The sequence below is a fragment of the Crocodylus siamensis genome, chromosome 7 (assembly GCF_052110815.1).
Source record: "Crocodylus siamensis isolate JL-2025a chromosome 7, ASM5211081v1, whole genome shotgun sequence".
NCBI lineage: Eukaryota > Metazoa > Chordata > Crocodylia > Crocodylidae > Crocodylus > Crocodylus siamensis.
This window is the reverse complement of record NC_143401.1, coordinates 82,030,141-82,048,286: the sequence shown is the minus strand read 5'-3', so window position 1 is coordinate 82,048,286 and position 18,146 is coordinate 82,030,141. Positions and strand designations below refer to the sequence as shown.

At 43.3% G+C, this 18,146-nt stretch overlaps 1 protein-coding gene across 1 annotated transcript in view; it reads left to right on the top strand.

Annotated features, from left to right (window-relative positions):
- DMBT1 (deleted in malignant brain tumors 1) overlaps positions 1 to 18,146 on the top strand; it is a 162,575-nt gene that overhangs the window by 25,608 nt on the left and 118,821 nt on the right. Inside the window, 6 exon segments of the mRNA XM_090058728.1 lie at positions 8,385 to 8,423; positions 8,989 to 9,029; positions 9,343 to 9,654; positions 12,136 to 12,147; positions 14,185 to 14,496; positions 17,430 to 17,741. Of these exon segments, the coding sequence (XP_089914854.1) occupies positions 8,385 to 8,423; positions 8,989 to 9,029; positions 9,343 to 9,654; positions 12,136 to 12,147; positions 14,185 to 14,496; positions 17,430 to 17,741 (1,028 nt within the window).

The following is an 18,146-nucleotide window of genomic DNA, read 5'->3' as shown; positions in this document are numbered from 1 at the left end:
GCTCACCAAGACACAAGTTCAGTCCTTACATGGTATCTAGGCAAAAGGAGGTTCCTAGTTCGCAAAGAACTCCAGTTCCTCCCCTGCTTGGGTTAGGTTCATGTCAGAGGCATCCTCCTGCAGCCCCATAGCAGCACTGGTGAGGGCCTCTGGGTGGCAGAGGCCTTTGGACCATCAGCATGCCTCCATAACCTACTTTACATTGCCTTTCCCATTCCCCTGCATGGCACCACATTGCAATGTGTGGCCTGGACCCCTCTGCCTCCTGCCGTGAACTATAGGCTACTATCTCTCAACCTAGGCTCAGAACATGAGTGAGTGAGCAGGCTGCTTTCTTACAATTGAGCAGTTATAACTTTGCATACAAGCAGGCTGGACAAAGAACTACCACATACCCCTACAACACAATGTATGTATGGTTGAAAGAGTGTCCCTTAGAGTGTTGAGAGTTGTCCCTTAGGCGCATGTTTCCTTGTGATGAGACTACAGCAAACCAGATGTTTTGCTTAAATGTTCTGTTAGCTAAGTCCTAGCTGTCCTCTATAAACCACAGAATATTACTCAGGACATGTCTACATTAAGAAGTTATACAAATAATTATTCTAGCACAGATAACATTGCAACCCCCTTTTCTCCTCAGTGTGGATACAGTTATACACCTGTAGGACTTACTCCTATATGGGAAAGGTAATGATCTATTATACAAGCATAAGCCATATTTACTCAGGTATAACTGTAGTAACACTGGGGCCTTAATGGTATGACTCTCTGTGTAAAAAATCACACCTGTGACCAAAAACGATTATCTGCAAAATTGTTACCATATTCCTGGTCTCAGCAGTTGACTTGTAGGGGAAATTAGTCTTTGCCCAGATTCTTTCCACCTCTCAAACTGGTAGAGAATCATTGAATCATAGAGAAGTCAGGCTGGAAGGCACTTTCAGAGGTCATCTAGTCCAACCCCCTGCCTAAGCCACAAAGGGGAAAAGCATCTCTTTCTATAGCCAGACCAGCTTGATGAAGATGTCAGTTCAGTACAAAAGTCTGATTGATGTCCTGGGACTGTTGTAAATGTGTCATTGCTGAATCATTTTACTAGTCATTCATAAAGCAGCATTTATTACTTTAAGATAGATCCAGTAAAGGGCAGACTGAGATAAATAACTATATGGAGTAAATTGTGCTGGAAGATGTTTGTATTGTGCGGGCAGGTTTTTTTTTTTTTAGATACTTGTTTTAAAATGGATGTTCCATAGCACTGTCATGTCTTTTCTCCTAAATTACCTCCACTTGCTTTGACCCAGATAGACGTTCTAGGAGCACAGATTCCTGATATCTCATCAGGGATGGACTCTGATATGTCTGTAATCAACGTTTTTCCAAGTTGATTTCCTTGCCTTCCAGTGACGTATCTTCAAATAAACTGCCAGACTTGCTAATCGGGATTTCACAACATATAAAGTTTATTGGTATGGTTGAAGTCCCCGTGGGCTTTCTCAGCAGGAGTGTCTTCAATGACTTCAATTGAAGTGATGTGCTCAAGGTCATTTTAGATGTTTATTCACATGCTCCGAGAGTGGGGGGGGGAGGGCGTATTTTAATTAGAACAGCTCCAAGAGCCGTTTTAATTAAAGTCTTGCATGTCGGCATCCCCATGCTGAAAAATGGTGCTGGGGGTGCTTTAACTAAAGCTCACTGAACAAGCTTTAGTTAAAGTGCCCCCAATGCCATTTTTCAGTGCGGAAACACTGATGCATGAAATGCTTGAGTCCACTGGAGCGTGGTAATTACCATGCTCCAGCAGTTAATTGAGTCTGCTCCGACACGCTGTTAACAAAGCATGTTGCAACCTCACTGCTCATGTATAGGCACCCTTTGCTACTGGGATTACTGCCCAGTAAAGTCAGGCAGAACCAGGGCAGAAACCAAGAGACTGCCACCTCCATGCTGTAACTGCTAGATCACAGTGCCACAGCACATTGTCATAGAGATGGCTCCCAACAGGCATTTCGGGTGCCATTCCCCAGTAATACAGATTGTGAATTACCTCTTCCAAGCAAGAATATTGTATTAACATAATAGAGGATAATAGCTGGGTAATCTCATATGCTCTTTAAAGTGGTTCCCATGTGAACTCTACTGAAGACACTGGGACGAGAAAAAGGTGCTACCAATGATCACTTGTTTAAGGTCATGAAATACTGACAGAATGGAGGATTCCCCCTCCTTGTGCCCCTGACTCATAAGCCCTTGTGAAGTTCATTAGAAAGTACTTGAAAAACTTTTAGATGTTAGGACCCCAGAGTGAAATCCAAAGACTCTAGAGTTAGAAACCTTGTCTCTACATAGGGTGCAGTGGGAGAGTTAGGACTTCAGGATGACAATTCAAAAAGGCTGCATGTTAAGGAGGAGCAGGAGGAGCAACTGTTGAAGCAATGCTTTTTGGATCATGATTTTGGACTCGGGTGTTTCAAGTTTGCCCATGTCTTTCTTTGAATCTCACCCTTGCTATCTTTCTGAGTGCCCAGGGAAAGAAAGAGCAATACATTCCTTAAACAGTGACTCCAGCTGATCTGTATACAGTCCTATATGATATAAAATACTGCTTCTCAGAGTCTGGTCTCCAAGAACTCCTTGATTCTCTGGAATGGTATATAAGGTTTAACAAGTAATCACTCGTTCACAAGAGCAACATGTTCACAAGTACACGGTAAAGCTAGCTGAAACTTATATGTTTATACTCTACGGGACATTTCAGGCACCCGAAAGGGAATCCCTCTCAGAGGAAGGCCAAGTCAACTGGAACCCCTTCTGCAAGCCCTCCAAGCCTTTTCACATTGCCTTGAGGATAACCCCCACTTTCATGTCTTCAGCAGTTACTTGCAAAAACAAAGCATCTTGAACCATTACATAGGCTCCAAAGGTATTTTTGATGTCACAGCATGACTGGTATAATTTATAGCAATAACAGCAGCACCAAGGTTTTTCTCCAGGGAGTGAAAATACTGTTGCTCAAATAGTACTTTTGTTCGGTGACAAGGAAGTAACAGTCAATTATGATTAAAAATAACTTGGAATAACCTTAGGAATGAACTTTTCATTGATTTACTGTGATGATACAAAGAAGCCATGCCCCTTTCCAGATGGAGCTTATAAAAGTTGATGCTCCCTTTTGCCGGGAGCTCTGGCAAGATGGGCATTGCCAAGGTCCTCACTTGGATGTTACTCTTCTGCCCAGGAATTCTACAGCACGTCTCAGGTAAATTGCTACATTTGAAAAAAAAGTCATTATAACAAAAATATAAAAAAACTGTTTTGGTTCTGATTCCACAGAGAGAACTCATACCTGCAGTGATTTTGTGCAACGATTAAATGGCATTTGGGGGTTCTGTTGAATAATGTGAGTTAACTAAACTCATTAATTGTTACTATTGTTTAATAATCTGCTTGGTGAGAAATTTAACTTGTTCCCACCAACCACTATTTTGTCGGAGCCGTTTGTTTGCAATTACATTCAGACCAAAACATTTGCAATAAGTTCAGTGTCGTAACAAGAGAGCTACTGAATTATTTCTTAACACATACAATGTCCATCTATAGTATTAGTAAGTTTAAACCATTATTACTTCAAGTATTATAAAAGCTGCCTGTAACAGAATGAGTGTGGGGTTCAGAATATTAGGGCATGTGTAGCCAAATCAGGGGCCCTAAATTGAAGCAGTGGGTTTTTAAAAACATTGCTTCAATTTAGGGCCCTTTAAACCCCGCAGGTCGTGCACATGCCTGAACTTACCTGCCTCTCCAGCAGTGAGGAGGGGAGGGCAAGCTGCTGGCAGGCGAAGGTCATATTTAGTTTGCTGCACCCCTAGTCATTTAAGGCACATTATGCTGCCGAATGTGCTACAGCAGCTGGAATTACTGCACAATAGACTGCCGATGCATGCAAACACCAACACCGTTAAAGCAGTGCAAAAGCATTTAACCCACTTTAAAGTGTCGTGCACACGTGCCCCTTGTTTTGACTACACACAGCCATAGTCTGGGGAAAATAGGTATATTAATTGGAATCTGTTTGGTATACTTTTCTTGCTGTCTTGCCTCTTACGTTTTGCATCTTCTCTCTTCCTTTTTGAGTGTGTCTTTAAGTCATTTTTGGATTTTGCCAGAAAATACAGCCCCTTAATGAAAATGCTTCTCATTGGTATAGTGCATGAACAGTTGTTCTTCTGTGGCATGAACAGTTGTTCTAGTCATCCTACAGGACAGCCAACAACAACTGACAATTCTCAGTTATGTCATTGACCTTTATTTCTTTGGAAGCTGTACTGTTTTCTGTATCCACTGTAAAATGCACCAGGATATTTACCTGCCAAGCCTTAACTGGACCAAAGTCCTTTGGGAAAGTAGGAAGTGGTGATAGTGAATCATGCCGTTTGCAGGAGAGTATTTCAAATTCTGACTATCTTTAATAGCTGAATTGGAATAGCTTAAATTTTGAATAGCCTCTTTCAGAATTCAACCTGGCTCATATAAAATAGATGTACAAATAAATGTAAGGGCTGGCGGGGTCCCCCCCATCTTGGCAAATTTAACTATAAACTATTAAGTTCCCCCGCTCGCGCTTGTTGGAGAGTGTCCTCACCCAAAGTGCAGGCTAGAAGAGCATTTCTGGCTTTGGAGAGAGGGGCAGTGCTGTTGTACAGATCTTTTGTCTTGTGTATTCTCCATTCCATCACAAGTGCTGATGTTGATGATGAGTTATGAAATTCTTCCTAGAGATTATGTGTACAGCAACATGTAGAGTTTTAGCAAGCATGCTTTATGACAGGCAAAGTAGAAGTCTTAGCTGTTGGGAGACTTTCAGCATAAGCTTCAGTTTACAGTTTACAATTTCGGTCGGACTGCAGGAAATGTAAGCATGTCTGCAAGTCTGTGAAGGGTTAGTAGGCTTATTTTAACTTTGCTTCCAAAGCTGTTTCAACCCCCCCCCCCCCCCCCCCCCCGCCCACACCAGGGAAAGATGCACCACATGCACTGCCTGGCTGATGGCTATAATGATGGACTATTTAAAATATGAGATTGCCTCACATGCCTTTTTGTCAGTCTTGGTTTTTTATAGATTGCAGGTAAATTTAGTTTTTCATTCACTCATTCTTCTTTTTTCCTTTTCCTTGGCCTACAGCTTTCACTTTGCTGCGCCTTAACACCCACAGTGTCACCCCCATGTCACGAGTTTTGCTTGTATGCAGCTTGAGGTACAGTTTCCCCCAAACTCCTACACCTATCTCCCTAAAATGTGGCAGGGTTTTTGGCCTCAGCAGGGGCTACAATCTATCCAGTTTTCACCCCCCTGTGGTGTAATACGTAAGTGTGACATGAGTATTGCTTACAAGAATTTGGGGTGCAGTTTCCCCCCAAACCCCTGCACCTATCTTGAAACTTGGCAGGCTTCATGCTCTCAGCGAGGCTACCACCCCTGAAAGTTTCATCCAAATCAGACAAAAAACAACAAAGGTATAGATATTTCATTGATTCCCTGTTATACCCTATGGCTGACTCTCTGAATAGGCTCCCAACCTTCGGAGCTGATTTGGCCAAAGCGAAGCGGAAAACCAATTTGGAGTGCCGAATCAAATCGCTGGCATCTGATTCGGCGGATTCCAAACCTGAATTGAATAGTTCCCTATTCGCACAGCTGTCATAAATACTTCCTAGGAAAACAGTCAGTTTGTAAGAATTCCCACTGAAAGAGAGTTGCCTCTGTTAGGCTAGGAATGTGGTGCCCCTGGACTCCCCACATAGGTGCAGTTGTGAACAGGGCAAGAGACTGCACTAGTTATGGAAGGGTATGAAGATGCCTGCTAAAAGTAAGCCCTCTACATACAGAAGATCACAGCTGAAACAATCCAAAGTATTATTGCATCAGACTTGGGCTGGAGAAGCAGAAGAGATAAGTGAGAATAAATTTGGGGCCAGCAGGAGGGTAGGGTATTTTCAGTTCTGAATTTCACAGGGCCTTGCATTACCTGCTTTGCAGTATAGTACAAGAACAATCAAATGTAAATGAAGAAGAAAGGTATCTAGGTTGTAGCTGTATTGGTCTAGAGGCAAAAGGAATGAGACCTCATGGTAGAGATGGCATCTTTTGTTAGACCATCTCTATTTTTGCTCCAAAAAATAAATAAATCTTTAATTAGAAGCTTTCAGGGACAGGCACCCTTCTTCAGGCATAGGAGAAAAGATTGTTTTCTTTCCTGTCAGCTACCCCTAGAGCTACGAGAACCACAACAGGAGGGGCAGCAGGTAATTCTTAGTTGTTTCTCTTACTTTAATTATATGTATAGGCTGCAATTGTCTGCATGCATGCAGAAGAGATGTTGACACATCTGCTAAGTCCTAGAGTACCAGACTTCTGCAGTAGAAATGATGAGTTAATTTGAGGGCCAGCGGACTGTCCTCAAGAGGGGGATATTAAGTTCTGGATATCATGCTGCCTTTGCGACTCAGACCTTAGTCATGACATAGTTAGTGCACGAAAAGTATAAATGGCCTGGGTATCCCCATAACACACTGAAGCTCAGCCCCAGAGGTTGAAAGGTAAATTGAGGGCAAACCTGAAGTTAGAAATGGCGTTTGGAGCTCTGAATGCCACAGCCAACAGCCCAAGCCTACAGTGCCGTCTGGGAATTGGAAATAAGATGCCGTGCAGTCCATCACTTGGCAATTGTTGCATGGGTGAGCAGAACACGCGCTGCTCTGAGGACGACATTAGAAGAGCAACCCTTTCTGTGTGCACAGAAGGGTTAATAGGTGTGAAATTAGAGCTGACCAAAAGAAACAATTGTGTGTGCTGTTCAGCACAGCTTTTGCCCAGACACCCACTGATTAGAATAAGTTTCTTGAGAAGAGGAGATCTAAGGTGGAGGAAATATTTCCTCCTGTATTTGTTCAGGGAGCTGAGCTTGATCTTTGAGGTGCCTTCCCACTCTACTGAGCCTTGCACTCTGTGCATGTTCTCAACCACTGGGGCTCGCTCCCCTGCTGTTGACCGGTGTAGTTGCAGAACAAGTACTGAAGGCCGGCAGTCTCCAAAAACCCTCAGACAAATCAGTGATAGGCAGATGGGGCTGTGACAGCACAGCAAGGTGATCATATTTCAAACCAAACTAGAGTACTATTGAGCTAGTCCCATGGAGGTACAGAGAATTCATTCAGTGGGTGGTTCAAATCTGTAGGCATTTCCTAGAGGCCTACATGAATAAAACAGTGAAAATCCATAGAACATTTTATTGGTGAGGTGGGAAAGGAGCTGTTCTCTGTTCAGGTTAATTTAAGAATACAAAAGACACCCATTCCCATAGGTATTATTAGTGTCTTTCTTTGGCAATAGGCTACTTGATGGACAGTTTTTGCAAATGAAGATCCTTTTGTACAGCTTTGATCATGCAAGCTGGGTACTTAAGTATTTTACTTTGTGTTTTACATCAAAGAAGGAAAAGTGCAGCTGTTTATAGGCACTTTGTCTCTAAATAGACCTACCCCTGCATATAGTCAAAAAGAGTGGGGATGTCACCACCAGCATTAATCTCAATCTGCCCTTGACATTCAACAGGGAAGATAAAGTTAGCTCCGTTCTTTTCCTCCTCCTGCAGTGTCACCAGAATTGTGTACTGAATTTCAGTCCGCTTCCTATGGGAAATGCTACAAAAAGCAAAGGGGTCATATATGGGTTAGTTAACATGTCACTTAATGTATAGAATATCATTACCAGTGATCATATATAAAGTGAAAACAGAAAGGTCCGGGTACTGATTGCAAAAGTTACTTTGAGATTCAAAAAATTCTTGGAAGAAGTAAATTTCCCTGTATACCTTGGGTAGAGCAGAGAGGTGGTGATTGTGAAACCTTGCACTTTACCCTGCTGGCAAGCATGGGGAGGTGCTAGCAGTTACCAACCAAATGATGAGGGGGAACAGAAGGCAAGAATGACTGGTTTGGTGTAAGCGGAGCCAAGGACTTTGAAAGCCCCCATCTGGAGAAAAATGGATTACAGGATTACAAGATATCCAAATGCCCTGTCCTCTGAACCCCAATTCCTGAAAGTAGTTTTCATAGATTTAAGTAACAAGAGCCTCATAGATTTGGATGAGACTGCCCATAATGTGAGTAAGCATGTCTGGAACATGGTCCCTAATGAGGGAGCCTAAAATCCTGTTTTTCTCAACATGATATGCATGCGTAAAGCACCCAGGAAAGAGCCAGACCTAGAGAATGTCGGTGCTGGAAGGAAGGCTATATTGATACATTACTGGGTATAGGAATCTGTCCTTTGCAATATTAGTCTGTAGACCTCATTTCCATGTTGTTCTCTATTGCACTGACAGGTGTTACCACTACATTTCCACCATGGATGAATACAACAGGTAAATCTCAGGCGCTTTTCTAATATTTACTATCCTACATTACCTAAAGAGAGGGAGAGTTAGTTCTGTTATGAGACTGTATAAGATGTAGTATCCAGAAGAATCCTTATCAGTTGCTACGTAAGGGCAGGACGTAAACTCTAATACTGCAAGGACTCAGGGTTCAGTACACAACTGCGGTAATTCCACATACTTGGACGAGATGCCCTGTGTTGGCTGCTTCAGAAAGGGCCAGAGTGTTGAAAAGGGACAGGATACAAGGCAAAGCCAATTTCGAGTAAATCTCAAAACTTCCTGGAGGGAGGCGGGGCTGTAGACTCGCCTTCATTGGAGCTCATCAAGAAGTGGTGGATAAGCATTGGGCTCAAGTGCCTTAGAAAAACTTCCCATTGCATTTGGCCAGGGGGCTGAGTTTAAGACAGACCTTCGTTACAGGCTGATGTATGCAGAGTATGGCCATTTCTTGCTTCCCCTGAATGGACTCGGTGTTGAGCACCAAGGTGCATTTGCCTATAGTAAAACTGAACTGTGTATGACAGTTGTTGTCTTGTCTTTTGTCAGGCAGACGTACAACAGGCACTTCTGACCCATGGCTAACTACCGCAGGTAATTCTCATTAGTATTCCTCACATTAGTTATATTTCTAATCGATAGTCTTCACTGATTGCTCACAGAAAAGAATTTAATACAAGTGTCAAGTCTAACGTGTCAGTTTGGTGATATGGTTGTAGAAACAACGAGAATAAATAATTCTGGGGCCCGCAGTATCTCAGCAGGAAGGCAAACTGAGTTGGCTATCCTAGGGCACTTCAGATGTCTTTAAGAGAAAGTGATAATACCACGGGGAAGAACATGCCAAGATGTAAGTGAGTGTGAGGCCTTGTGATAAGATGACATATTGTTTGCTGTGCTTTTGAAGGAATAAGCATCCGACTGGTGAATGGAAGGAACAGATGCGAGGGCCGTGTTGAAATCAGTTACAACGGAGCCTGGGGGACGGTTTGTGATGATTCCTGGGACATCAGCGATGCGGAGGTGGTGTGCAGGCAGCTTGGATGTGGCTCCGCCACTTCATCCCCACAAAATGCCTCCTTTGGTCAAGGCTCAGGGCATATTCACCTGGATGAGGTGCAGTGCAGAGGAAATGAGTCCTATCTCTGGCAATGCCCTCACTGGGGCTGGGGAAACCACAACTGTGGACATAATGAAGATGCTGGTGTCATCTGTTCAGGTAACCTCTTTTTTTTATTGTAGAATATTCCTATCTTCCTATTTCTATTTTAGAATCTTTTCCGATTTTCTCCTTTATCAATTAGCATTGTTGCTCCTTAGAGGACTTTTCATTTACTCCCAGTTAAGATTGATGTCATAAACGGGTTTTGCCGTGTGTGTGTAGCAGTCTTGTTTTGTGTGCTGCTCTTGCTGAAGGAGAAGAGAGATGCTGAGCTGAGGTGGAGATTTTCACTTTCCATGTGTTGTATAACAACAGGAAAGTGAGCGTGTAACTGATGGTGGGAACCTTGTCATTCCTTGTCACCTTGTCACTCTTCCTCTGTGCCAGTCAAGATCTGAACTTCTGCCTTCCCTGTCTTCTCTTCAAGTTAGTTGAGGAAGCTAGCACAGCTGACAAGGGTCTTCATTGTCTCTCTTTTTCTTTTTTTCTACACTACAGGAGATTGATTTCTAATTCTGTTTTCCCCTTCATGACACTGTCCCCATAATACCGTTGTTTCTCACTTGCATTTTATTCTGTTTTCCTTTAATAGGTGCTTATGCAGCATACACAACCACGAGGCCAACATGGGCTACATCAAGAGGTAATTCCCATTTCTTCCTCTCCTGTTTGCAGTCTAATTAGCAGTATCCTCCTCTGTTTCCACAGTAGTTTGGACCAACAAGCCATTCTGAGCGCATCAAATGTTAATGGTACCAGAGGCCTGAAAAGTAGAAGGGGGAAAGTCAATGATTTTGGAAACAGCTCCAATTATAAATGTCCTTCAGTCTCAGAGCTGGATTATGTTCTGGTGGGTTTAGGAAGATGTGTATATGGTCCGTTGAGGAAGCTAGCTTTGCTCTGAGGCCGTGAGTCTACCGCCAGAATCTGCTTTAAGCTGTTTTAATGGTTTCCAACTGTAGAGAATTTTTTTCTCTATTTTTACTATTCATATTCTCCTCTTCCTTCCCCTCATTTGATTTTCTGATTTTACTTTTATCTGAATGACTTGGGCAGGTAGCTCTGAAATATATATTTTGTCTGCGAAATTTTCTTAACTTCCACATTGTCAATTCTTGCATTAAGCGGTGATGAAGGCATGCATGCAAGCAGAAATCATGCATGTATTTCTGCACCAGATCTTGCTCATGTTAAATTATGCATTCTAGGAGATATCTGTTAGTTAGTATTTCAGCAAGGCTCCTCATCATACAATACCTGAGGCCCTGGGCATATGTGACACTAAAGACCAGTGAATTGTCTTCCATCTGGTCACATGTTAATTCAGCTAATGGCATTTAAAAAGGCATAAACTACAAAGTTATACAGAAAATGTACAATAACTTTGTGGTTGGCTCCTATCACACCTTTAATTATTCAGTTTTCAGTGGAAATGTGTTTGGCCAGTCTGATAGGGGCTCCCAGGCAGGGGGTGTGTCAGCTGATGGGGCTTCCACCAATGGGGTGTTTGTCAAGTTTGTGCAGTAGGCTTTGCAAATGAAGATCCTTTTGTACAGCTTTGATCATGCAAGCTGGGTAACTAATTTTGTTACTTTGTGTGTTTTACATGAAAAAAGGAAAAGTGCAGCTGTTTATAGGCACTTTGTCTCTAAGTAGACCTATACCCCGCATATAGTCAAAAAGAATGGTGATGTCACCACCGTCATTAATCGCAATCTGCCCTTGAAATTCATCGGGGAAGATAAAGTTAGCTCCATTCTTTTCCTCCTCCTGTGTTGTCAGAGGGAGTTATTTTTATTCCTCCTGCACCCTCATTCATCCCCCTTCATTCGGGATCCAAGTTACATTGGAGGGGTAGGTATGAGTCATAGATTACACAGCCAGGCATGGGGATAAGATAGAGGCCTGACATTTCAGGATGGAAACCTGACATGACTTATGCTAACTTACATATGTAGGCCTAAATCATAAAGTATCATTAAAACAGTAATATAGAGGAGTAAACATCAATATAAAGAAGGAGAAAAAGCAAAAAAAATACAACTTGCTACCAAAATAAAATGCTGAAGCTAATCTTATGTCTTAGCTCACTTATATTTATCTATAGGAAATAGTGAGGGAGAGACAAATCCAGAAATGGTTGGGGAAGAGAAGGGAATGCATTTTAAAAATTGAAAAAAGAAGAAAACACTAGGGGTTTTGCTACATCATCACACAAAGAGAGAACATGGACTAAGTATGTGAAACCATAATCCTTGGAAAAGATATGCCTTTTATTTCATTGTTTATAGATGACTGAGCAGAGCTGAGAGAGCCCAAAGATCCTACCCTCCCACTCATTTGAAGAATTTCCTTGACCTGAAGGGAAAGACAATAAAAAGGACTAGAGAGGCTCATGGATCTGGCCATTTTAGAGTAAGCAGAAAGCATTTCCAGAATAGGACTAGCTTTACTTTGTTTCCAGTAACAAGGAAAATCACAGATTTAGTTCCCAAGGTATTGGATTCCAGCTTTCTTTGTCATGGAGCTCTGCTGTAGTAGTGCCCAGAAGTTCTAGCCGGGAACTAGGTGGTATAGCGCAGGGTGCAGTACAAACGCCTATACTGGCCCCTTTTGGTCTTGGAAAGGCCTGCAGTGGAGATGTGAAATAATTTTGCTCTATTTTTCTACACTGTGCAAAGCAAAGCTAGTGATGATCAGTCATGACATTTTTGCTAGAGTCCAGTTTGTATTCACCGTTTGTGTTTCAGTAAGAATCCTCCTCAGATGCTACCTGGGAGGTGTAGTAGAAGCCCTTACCCTACAGGGACATATTGCTCCAAGGCACATTCCTTCAGAATTAAATTGTCCCTTGTACTAATGTTGTTTTTTTTCCTGTCAGCTACCCCTAGGGCTACGAGAACCACAACAGGAGGGGCAGCAGGTAATTCTTAGCTGTTTCTCTTACTTTAATAATGTGTATAGGCTGCAATTGTCTGCATGCATGCAGAAGAGATGTTGACACCTCTGCTAAGTCCTAGAGTACCAGACTTCTGGGATAAGGCAGTAGAAATGATAGTTAATTTGAGGGCCAGCAGACTGTCCTCAAGAGTGGGGTATCAAGTTCTGGATATCACGCTGCCATTGCGACTCAAACCTTAGTCATGACGTAGTTAGTGCATGAGAAGTATAAATGGCCTGGGTATCCCCGTAACACACTGAAGCTCAGCCCCAGAGGTTGAAAGGTAAATTGAGGGCAAACCTGGGTTAGAAATGGCATTTGGAGCTCTGCATGCCATAGCCAACAGCCCAAGCCTACAGTGCTGTCTGGGAATCGGAAATAAGATGCCGTGCAGTCCATCACTTGGCAATTGTTGCATGGGTGAGCAGAACAATTGTTGCATGGGCGCTGCTCGGAGGACAACATTAGAAGAGCAACCCTTTCTGTGTGCACAGAAGGGTTAATAGGTGTGAAATTAGAGCTGACCAAAAGAAACAATTGTGTGTGTGCTGTTCAGCACAGCTTTTGCCCAGACAGCCCACTGATTAGAATAAGTTTCTTGGGAAGAGGAGATCTAAAGTGGAGCCTAGTTCTTAGGCAGCCTCCTCATTAGGGATCTAGCTCTGACCTCCTACTTCATTCGTATGGTAGCCTATTCAGAACAACACAAGCTGTACCATGGAGCAGCTAAGAAGAAAACCCTCCTGGGAACAGGAGGAGAAGCAGCTAGAGGTTTTGTACTGTAGCTGTAGGAGGTAGATGCTACACTAGCAGGAGGAACTGAGTACCACAGCTCCTTTCGATGATACTTCTATCATAAAATATTATTGTGAGAATAAATGGGAGGTAGGAGGCTGAGAAACTGCAGGGTAGGAAAAGCACTGCCATAGGGCTTCTTTCTCACTCTATAACATGCAGACCCCCGGTGGGCGGCCCAGGGGCACGTTCCCCTCCTTGTCTCCCACCTCTGAGAGGCAGGGGGTGGGCCTGGGGAGAGATTACCTGCTGGCTCTCCCCATTCCTCCAGCAGCTACTCAGGCATGGGCTGCCCATCCCTGGGTTTGGCAGCCTTTGGCAGTGTTCAGCATGACGTGAGGCATGTATGAGCCTCTCCAGGCTCCTGCCTGCTTTGGCCACCAGAACACTGAGCGTCTGTAGAGTTTGTTATCGGTTCAGTCTACACAGCTTAAAAAACCCGTGAAGGTTGAATCGATTCTGCCTCATGCTTTGTGAACCTCTGTACTTAGCTATTCTGGTGCTCTGTTTTCAAATCAAATTAGAGTAGTATTGATATGTACTCACGGAGGGTCATAGAAGAAATCCAAAGGAGAGGTTATTTCTATAAGGTGCTTCCTAGGGGTTTATATCTGTAAGAAAATGAAAATCTGTTGTGTGTTTATTTGATTAGACACTAAGGAAGCTGTTCTCTAGTCAGGGTCCTTTAAATAGAAATGACACTGACTTCTAACTATGTTGATAAGCAGGGTGTGTTGGAAAGGGAAATGAGATGGTGTAAAAAAGTTGCTGGCACTGAACAATATGCCAGTGTGAAAGTGAATGTGAATGCTTCTGAATCACTCAACATATCGTTTCTTTGCTTTTTGAAGGTGCCACCCTTATACTGGTGAATGGAAGGAACCGATGTGAGGGCCGTATAGAAATCTATTCCAATGGAGTCTGGGGGACTGTTTGTGATGATTTCTGGGATCTAAGTGATGCAGAGGTTGTATGCAGACAACTTCAATGTGGCTGGGCCACATCAGCAGTGGGAAGTGCCTATTTCGGCCAAGGCTCAGGATCCATTCACCTGGATGATGTACACTGCAGTGGGAGTGAATACTCTCTGTGGCAATGTCCTCACGCAGGGTGGAGCTCACATAATTGTGGCCACTATGAAGATGCTGGTGTCATCTGTTCAGGTGATCTCCTTTTTCTCATAGAATACTTTCCTGTGCATTATATCTTTTGTCTATGTGTGCATGTGAATTCAGAATTCCTGCTACTGTCTCACCTTTTATTTGCACCTTTTATTTCTATGCCGGAAATGTGGGTCCATTTGGTTGTTCCTCTCTTTTGTGCTGCTCTTACTGATGCAGATCTGTGCACACCTTACTTGGGAAAACGTTGAAGCTTTCATTTTCCATGTGTTGTTTAACACCGAAAGGTAGGTGTGTGGCTGTGTATGTGATCTCTTGTTGTTGAAAACATCTTTTCCTTTGATGTATTTAAAATCAGAACTGCTGCCATTGCTGCTGGTCACTAATGTACAATCACCGGCGGTGCTAGAAAAAGTGGAATAAACGCTGAAACAGAAACTATAGGCAACGGAAGGGAAAGCAGTAAACTCGGGACTTAGAGTGTTGATCTTCTCCCCACAAGAAGAATGCTTGGAGGGCAGGTGTGGGTTAATAACTCCTAGAACAGCAACACTAATAATAAATACCACAAAGAGAAAAATACCTCTACTGGGATAGAAATGTTGTCCTGAACTGGGGTTACTTAAGGCCAACTCTCACAATCTCAAAATTGCACTGTTCGCTGGGAGGGTGTGATCCAATTGCACAACTACAAACACCAAAATCAATTAGGCACACACACATGCACTCGGTGCACATCCAAGATTCCCTGTCTAAACACATGTCCACCTATTACCAATTCAAGCACATACACACAAGTGAGTTCCTAACTTGGGTAGTGTGGTATGTGTGTGCTTGGGGTACTAGGTTGCTTGGTGACTATGGGAAGGGGAGTCAAGGGTCGAAGATTTCCATAAGGAGGGAGATGGATGGGGGTTAAGATGAGAGTGGGAAAAATAAGAGAGTGAAAGTTGCTGGTGCCAGGATTAGAACTGGCAGACTGGAAAGGGACCTGGGGTTACTTAAGGTCAGGTGACGCCTGGGGTTACTGGAGGTCAGTGTACCCCGGGGTTACTTGGGGTCACTTGAGAATAGAGTTATTTAAAATTAAAGTGGCCCCTGGAGTTATTCATTGTGCCCCAGGGTTACTTGAGAGGCAAGTCCAGGGATCGGTGAGCAGATAGCTGGGAGGCACAGAGGGGAAGCCAAGATCTTTGTCTCTCTCTCTCTCTCTCTCTCTCTCTCCCTCTCGGAGGAGCAGAAAGCAGAGATTGGAGTAGGGCTGGGAGGTAAGTAAGATGAAACCCAACTTGGGGTTTCAAAATAACAGGTTTATTAAACAGAGAACACACTACACAGCTCCACAAAGTTATTGGTTCCTGCACTCACATTCACACACACACAATGGTAGCAGGAGAGAAAAAGACTTGGTGGAGGGATTAAAGTAAAGGTGTGTAGGGACAGAGTCCAGGTCCTTTGCTTGGGGAAGGAAAGCGCAGGAAGCCGTTACAAGGAAGATGTTAGAGACATTTGCAGTTAGTGTTCAGTATCTGTATTTTATTGCCTAACTTATTGCAAACTGTGCATAAGCTTGGCTTAATCTTCATTGCTCTCTCATCCTCTCTCATCCTGTCTCATTCTCTCTTAAGAGTATGATATTTTGCTGGAGTCCGTTTTTACCTTTATGAGTTTCTGTATTCAAAATGATTGAAATATTTCCTCGTTTCCACATACTTCCCTCTGTATCAACAGGTGCTGGCATAACCACAATTTCACCATGGTTCAATGCAACAGGTAATTCTTGTATGTAACATAATTACATTGTAGTTTCAGTGTTTGGAGGATATGGCCCATAATAGAATGAGTCGGTATGTCTGTAACATGGTTCCAGATGAGGAAGCATAACATCCTATAATGTTCAACATGGTATGCATGCCTACAACTAGCACTGTAGATACATTACTGGGTGTAGGAATCTGTCCTTTGTGATAATAGTCTGTAGACCTCATTTCCATGTTGTTCTCTATTGCACTGACAGGTGTTGCCGCTACATTACCACCATGGATGAATACAACAGGTAAGCCTCGGGTGCTTTAGTAATATTTACTATCATAGATGTCCTAAAGAGAGAGAAAGTTAGCTCTGTTATGCGACTGTATATGATGTAGTATCCAGAAGAATCCTTATCAGTTGCTACGTAAGGGCAGGACGTAAACTCTAATACTGCAAGGACTCAGGGTTCAGTACACAACTGCGGTAATTCCACATACTTGGACGAGATGCCCTGTGTTGGCTGCTTCAGAAAGGGCCAGAGTGTTGAAAAGGGACAGGATACAAGGCAAAGCCAATTTCGAGTAAATCTCAAAACTTCCTGGAGGGAGGCGGGGCTGTAGACTCGCCTTCATTGGAGCTCATCAAGAAGTGGTGGATAAGCATTGGGCTCAAGTGCCTTAGAAAAACTTCCCATTGCATTTGGCCAGGGGGCTGAGTTTAAGACAGACCTTCGTTACAGGCTGATGTATGCAGAGTATGGCCATTTCTTGCTTCCCCTGAATGGACTCGGTGTTGAGCACCAAGGTGCATTCGCCTATAGTAAAACTGAACTGTGTATGACAGTTGTTGTCTTGTCTTTTGTCAGGCAGACGTACAACAGGCACTTCTGACCCATGGCTAACTACCGCAGGTAATTCTCATTAGTATTCCTCACATTAGTTATATTTCTAATCGATAGTCTTCACTGATTGCTCACAGAAAAGAATTTAATACAAGTGTCAAGTCTAACGTGTCAGTTTGGTGATATGGTTGTAGAAACAACGAGAATAAATAATTCTGGGGCCCGCAGTATCTCAGCAGGAAGGCATACTGAGTTGGCTATCCTAGGGCACTTCAGATGTCTTTAAGAGAAAGTGATAATACCACGGGGAAGAACATGCCAAGATGCAAGTGAGTGTGAGGCCTTGTGATAAGATGACATATTGTTTGCTGTGCTTTTGAAGGAATAAGCATCCGACTGGTGAATGGAAGGAGCAGATGCGAGGGCCGTGTTGAAATCAGTTACAACGGAGCCTGGGGGACGGTTTGTGATGATTCCTGGGACATCAGCGATGCGGAGGTGGTGTGCAGGCAGCTTGGATGTGGCTCCGCCACTTCATCCCCACAAAATGCCTCCTTTGGTCAAGGCTCAGGGCATATTCACCTGGATGATGTGCAGTGCAGAGGAAATGAGTGCTATCTCTGGCAATGCCCTCACCGGGGCTGGGGAAGCCATAACTGTGGACATAATGAAGATGCTGGTGTCATCTGCTCAGGTAACCTCTGTTTTTTATTGTAGAATATTCCTATCTTCCTATTTCTATTTTAGAATCTTTTCCGATTTTCTCCTTTATCAATTAGCATTGTTGCTCCTTAGAGGACTTTTCATTTACTCCCAGTTAAGATTGATGTCATAAACGGGTTTTGCCGTGTGTGTGTAGCAGTCTTGTTTTGTGTGCTGCTCTTGCTGAAGGAGAAGAGAGATGCTGAGCTGAGGTGGAGATTTTCACTTTCCATGTGTTGTATAACAACAGGAAAGTGAGCGTGTAACTGATGGTGGGAACCTTGTCATTCCTTGTCACCTTGTCACTCTTCCTCTGTGCCAGTCAAGATCCGAACTTCTGCCTTCCCTGTCTTCTCTTCAACTTAATTGAGGAAGCTAGCACAGCTGACAAGGGTCT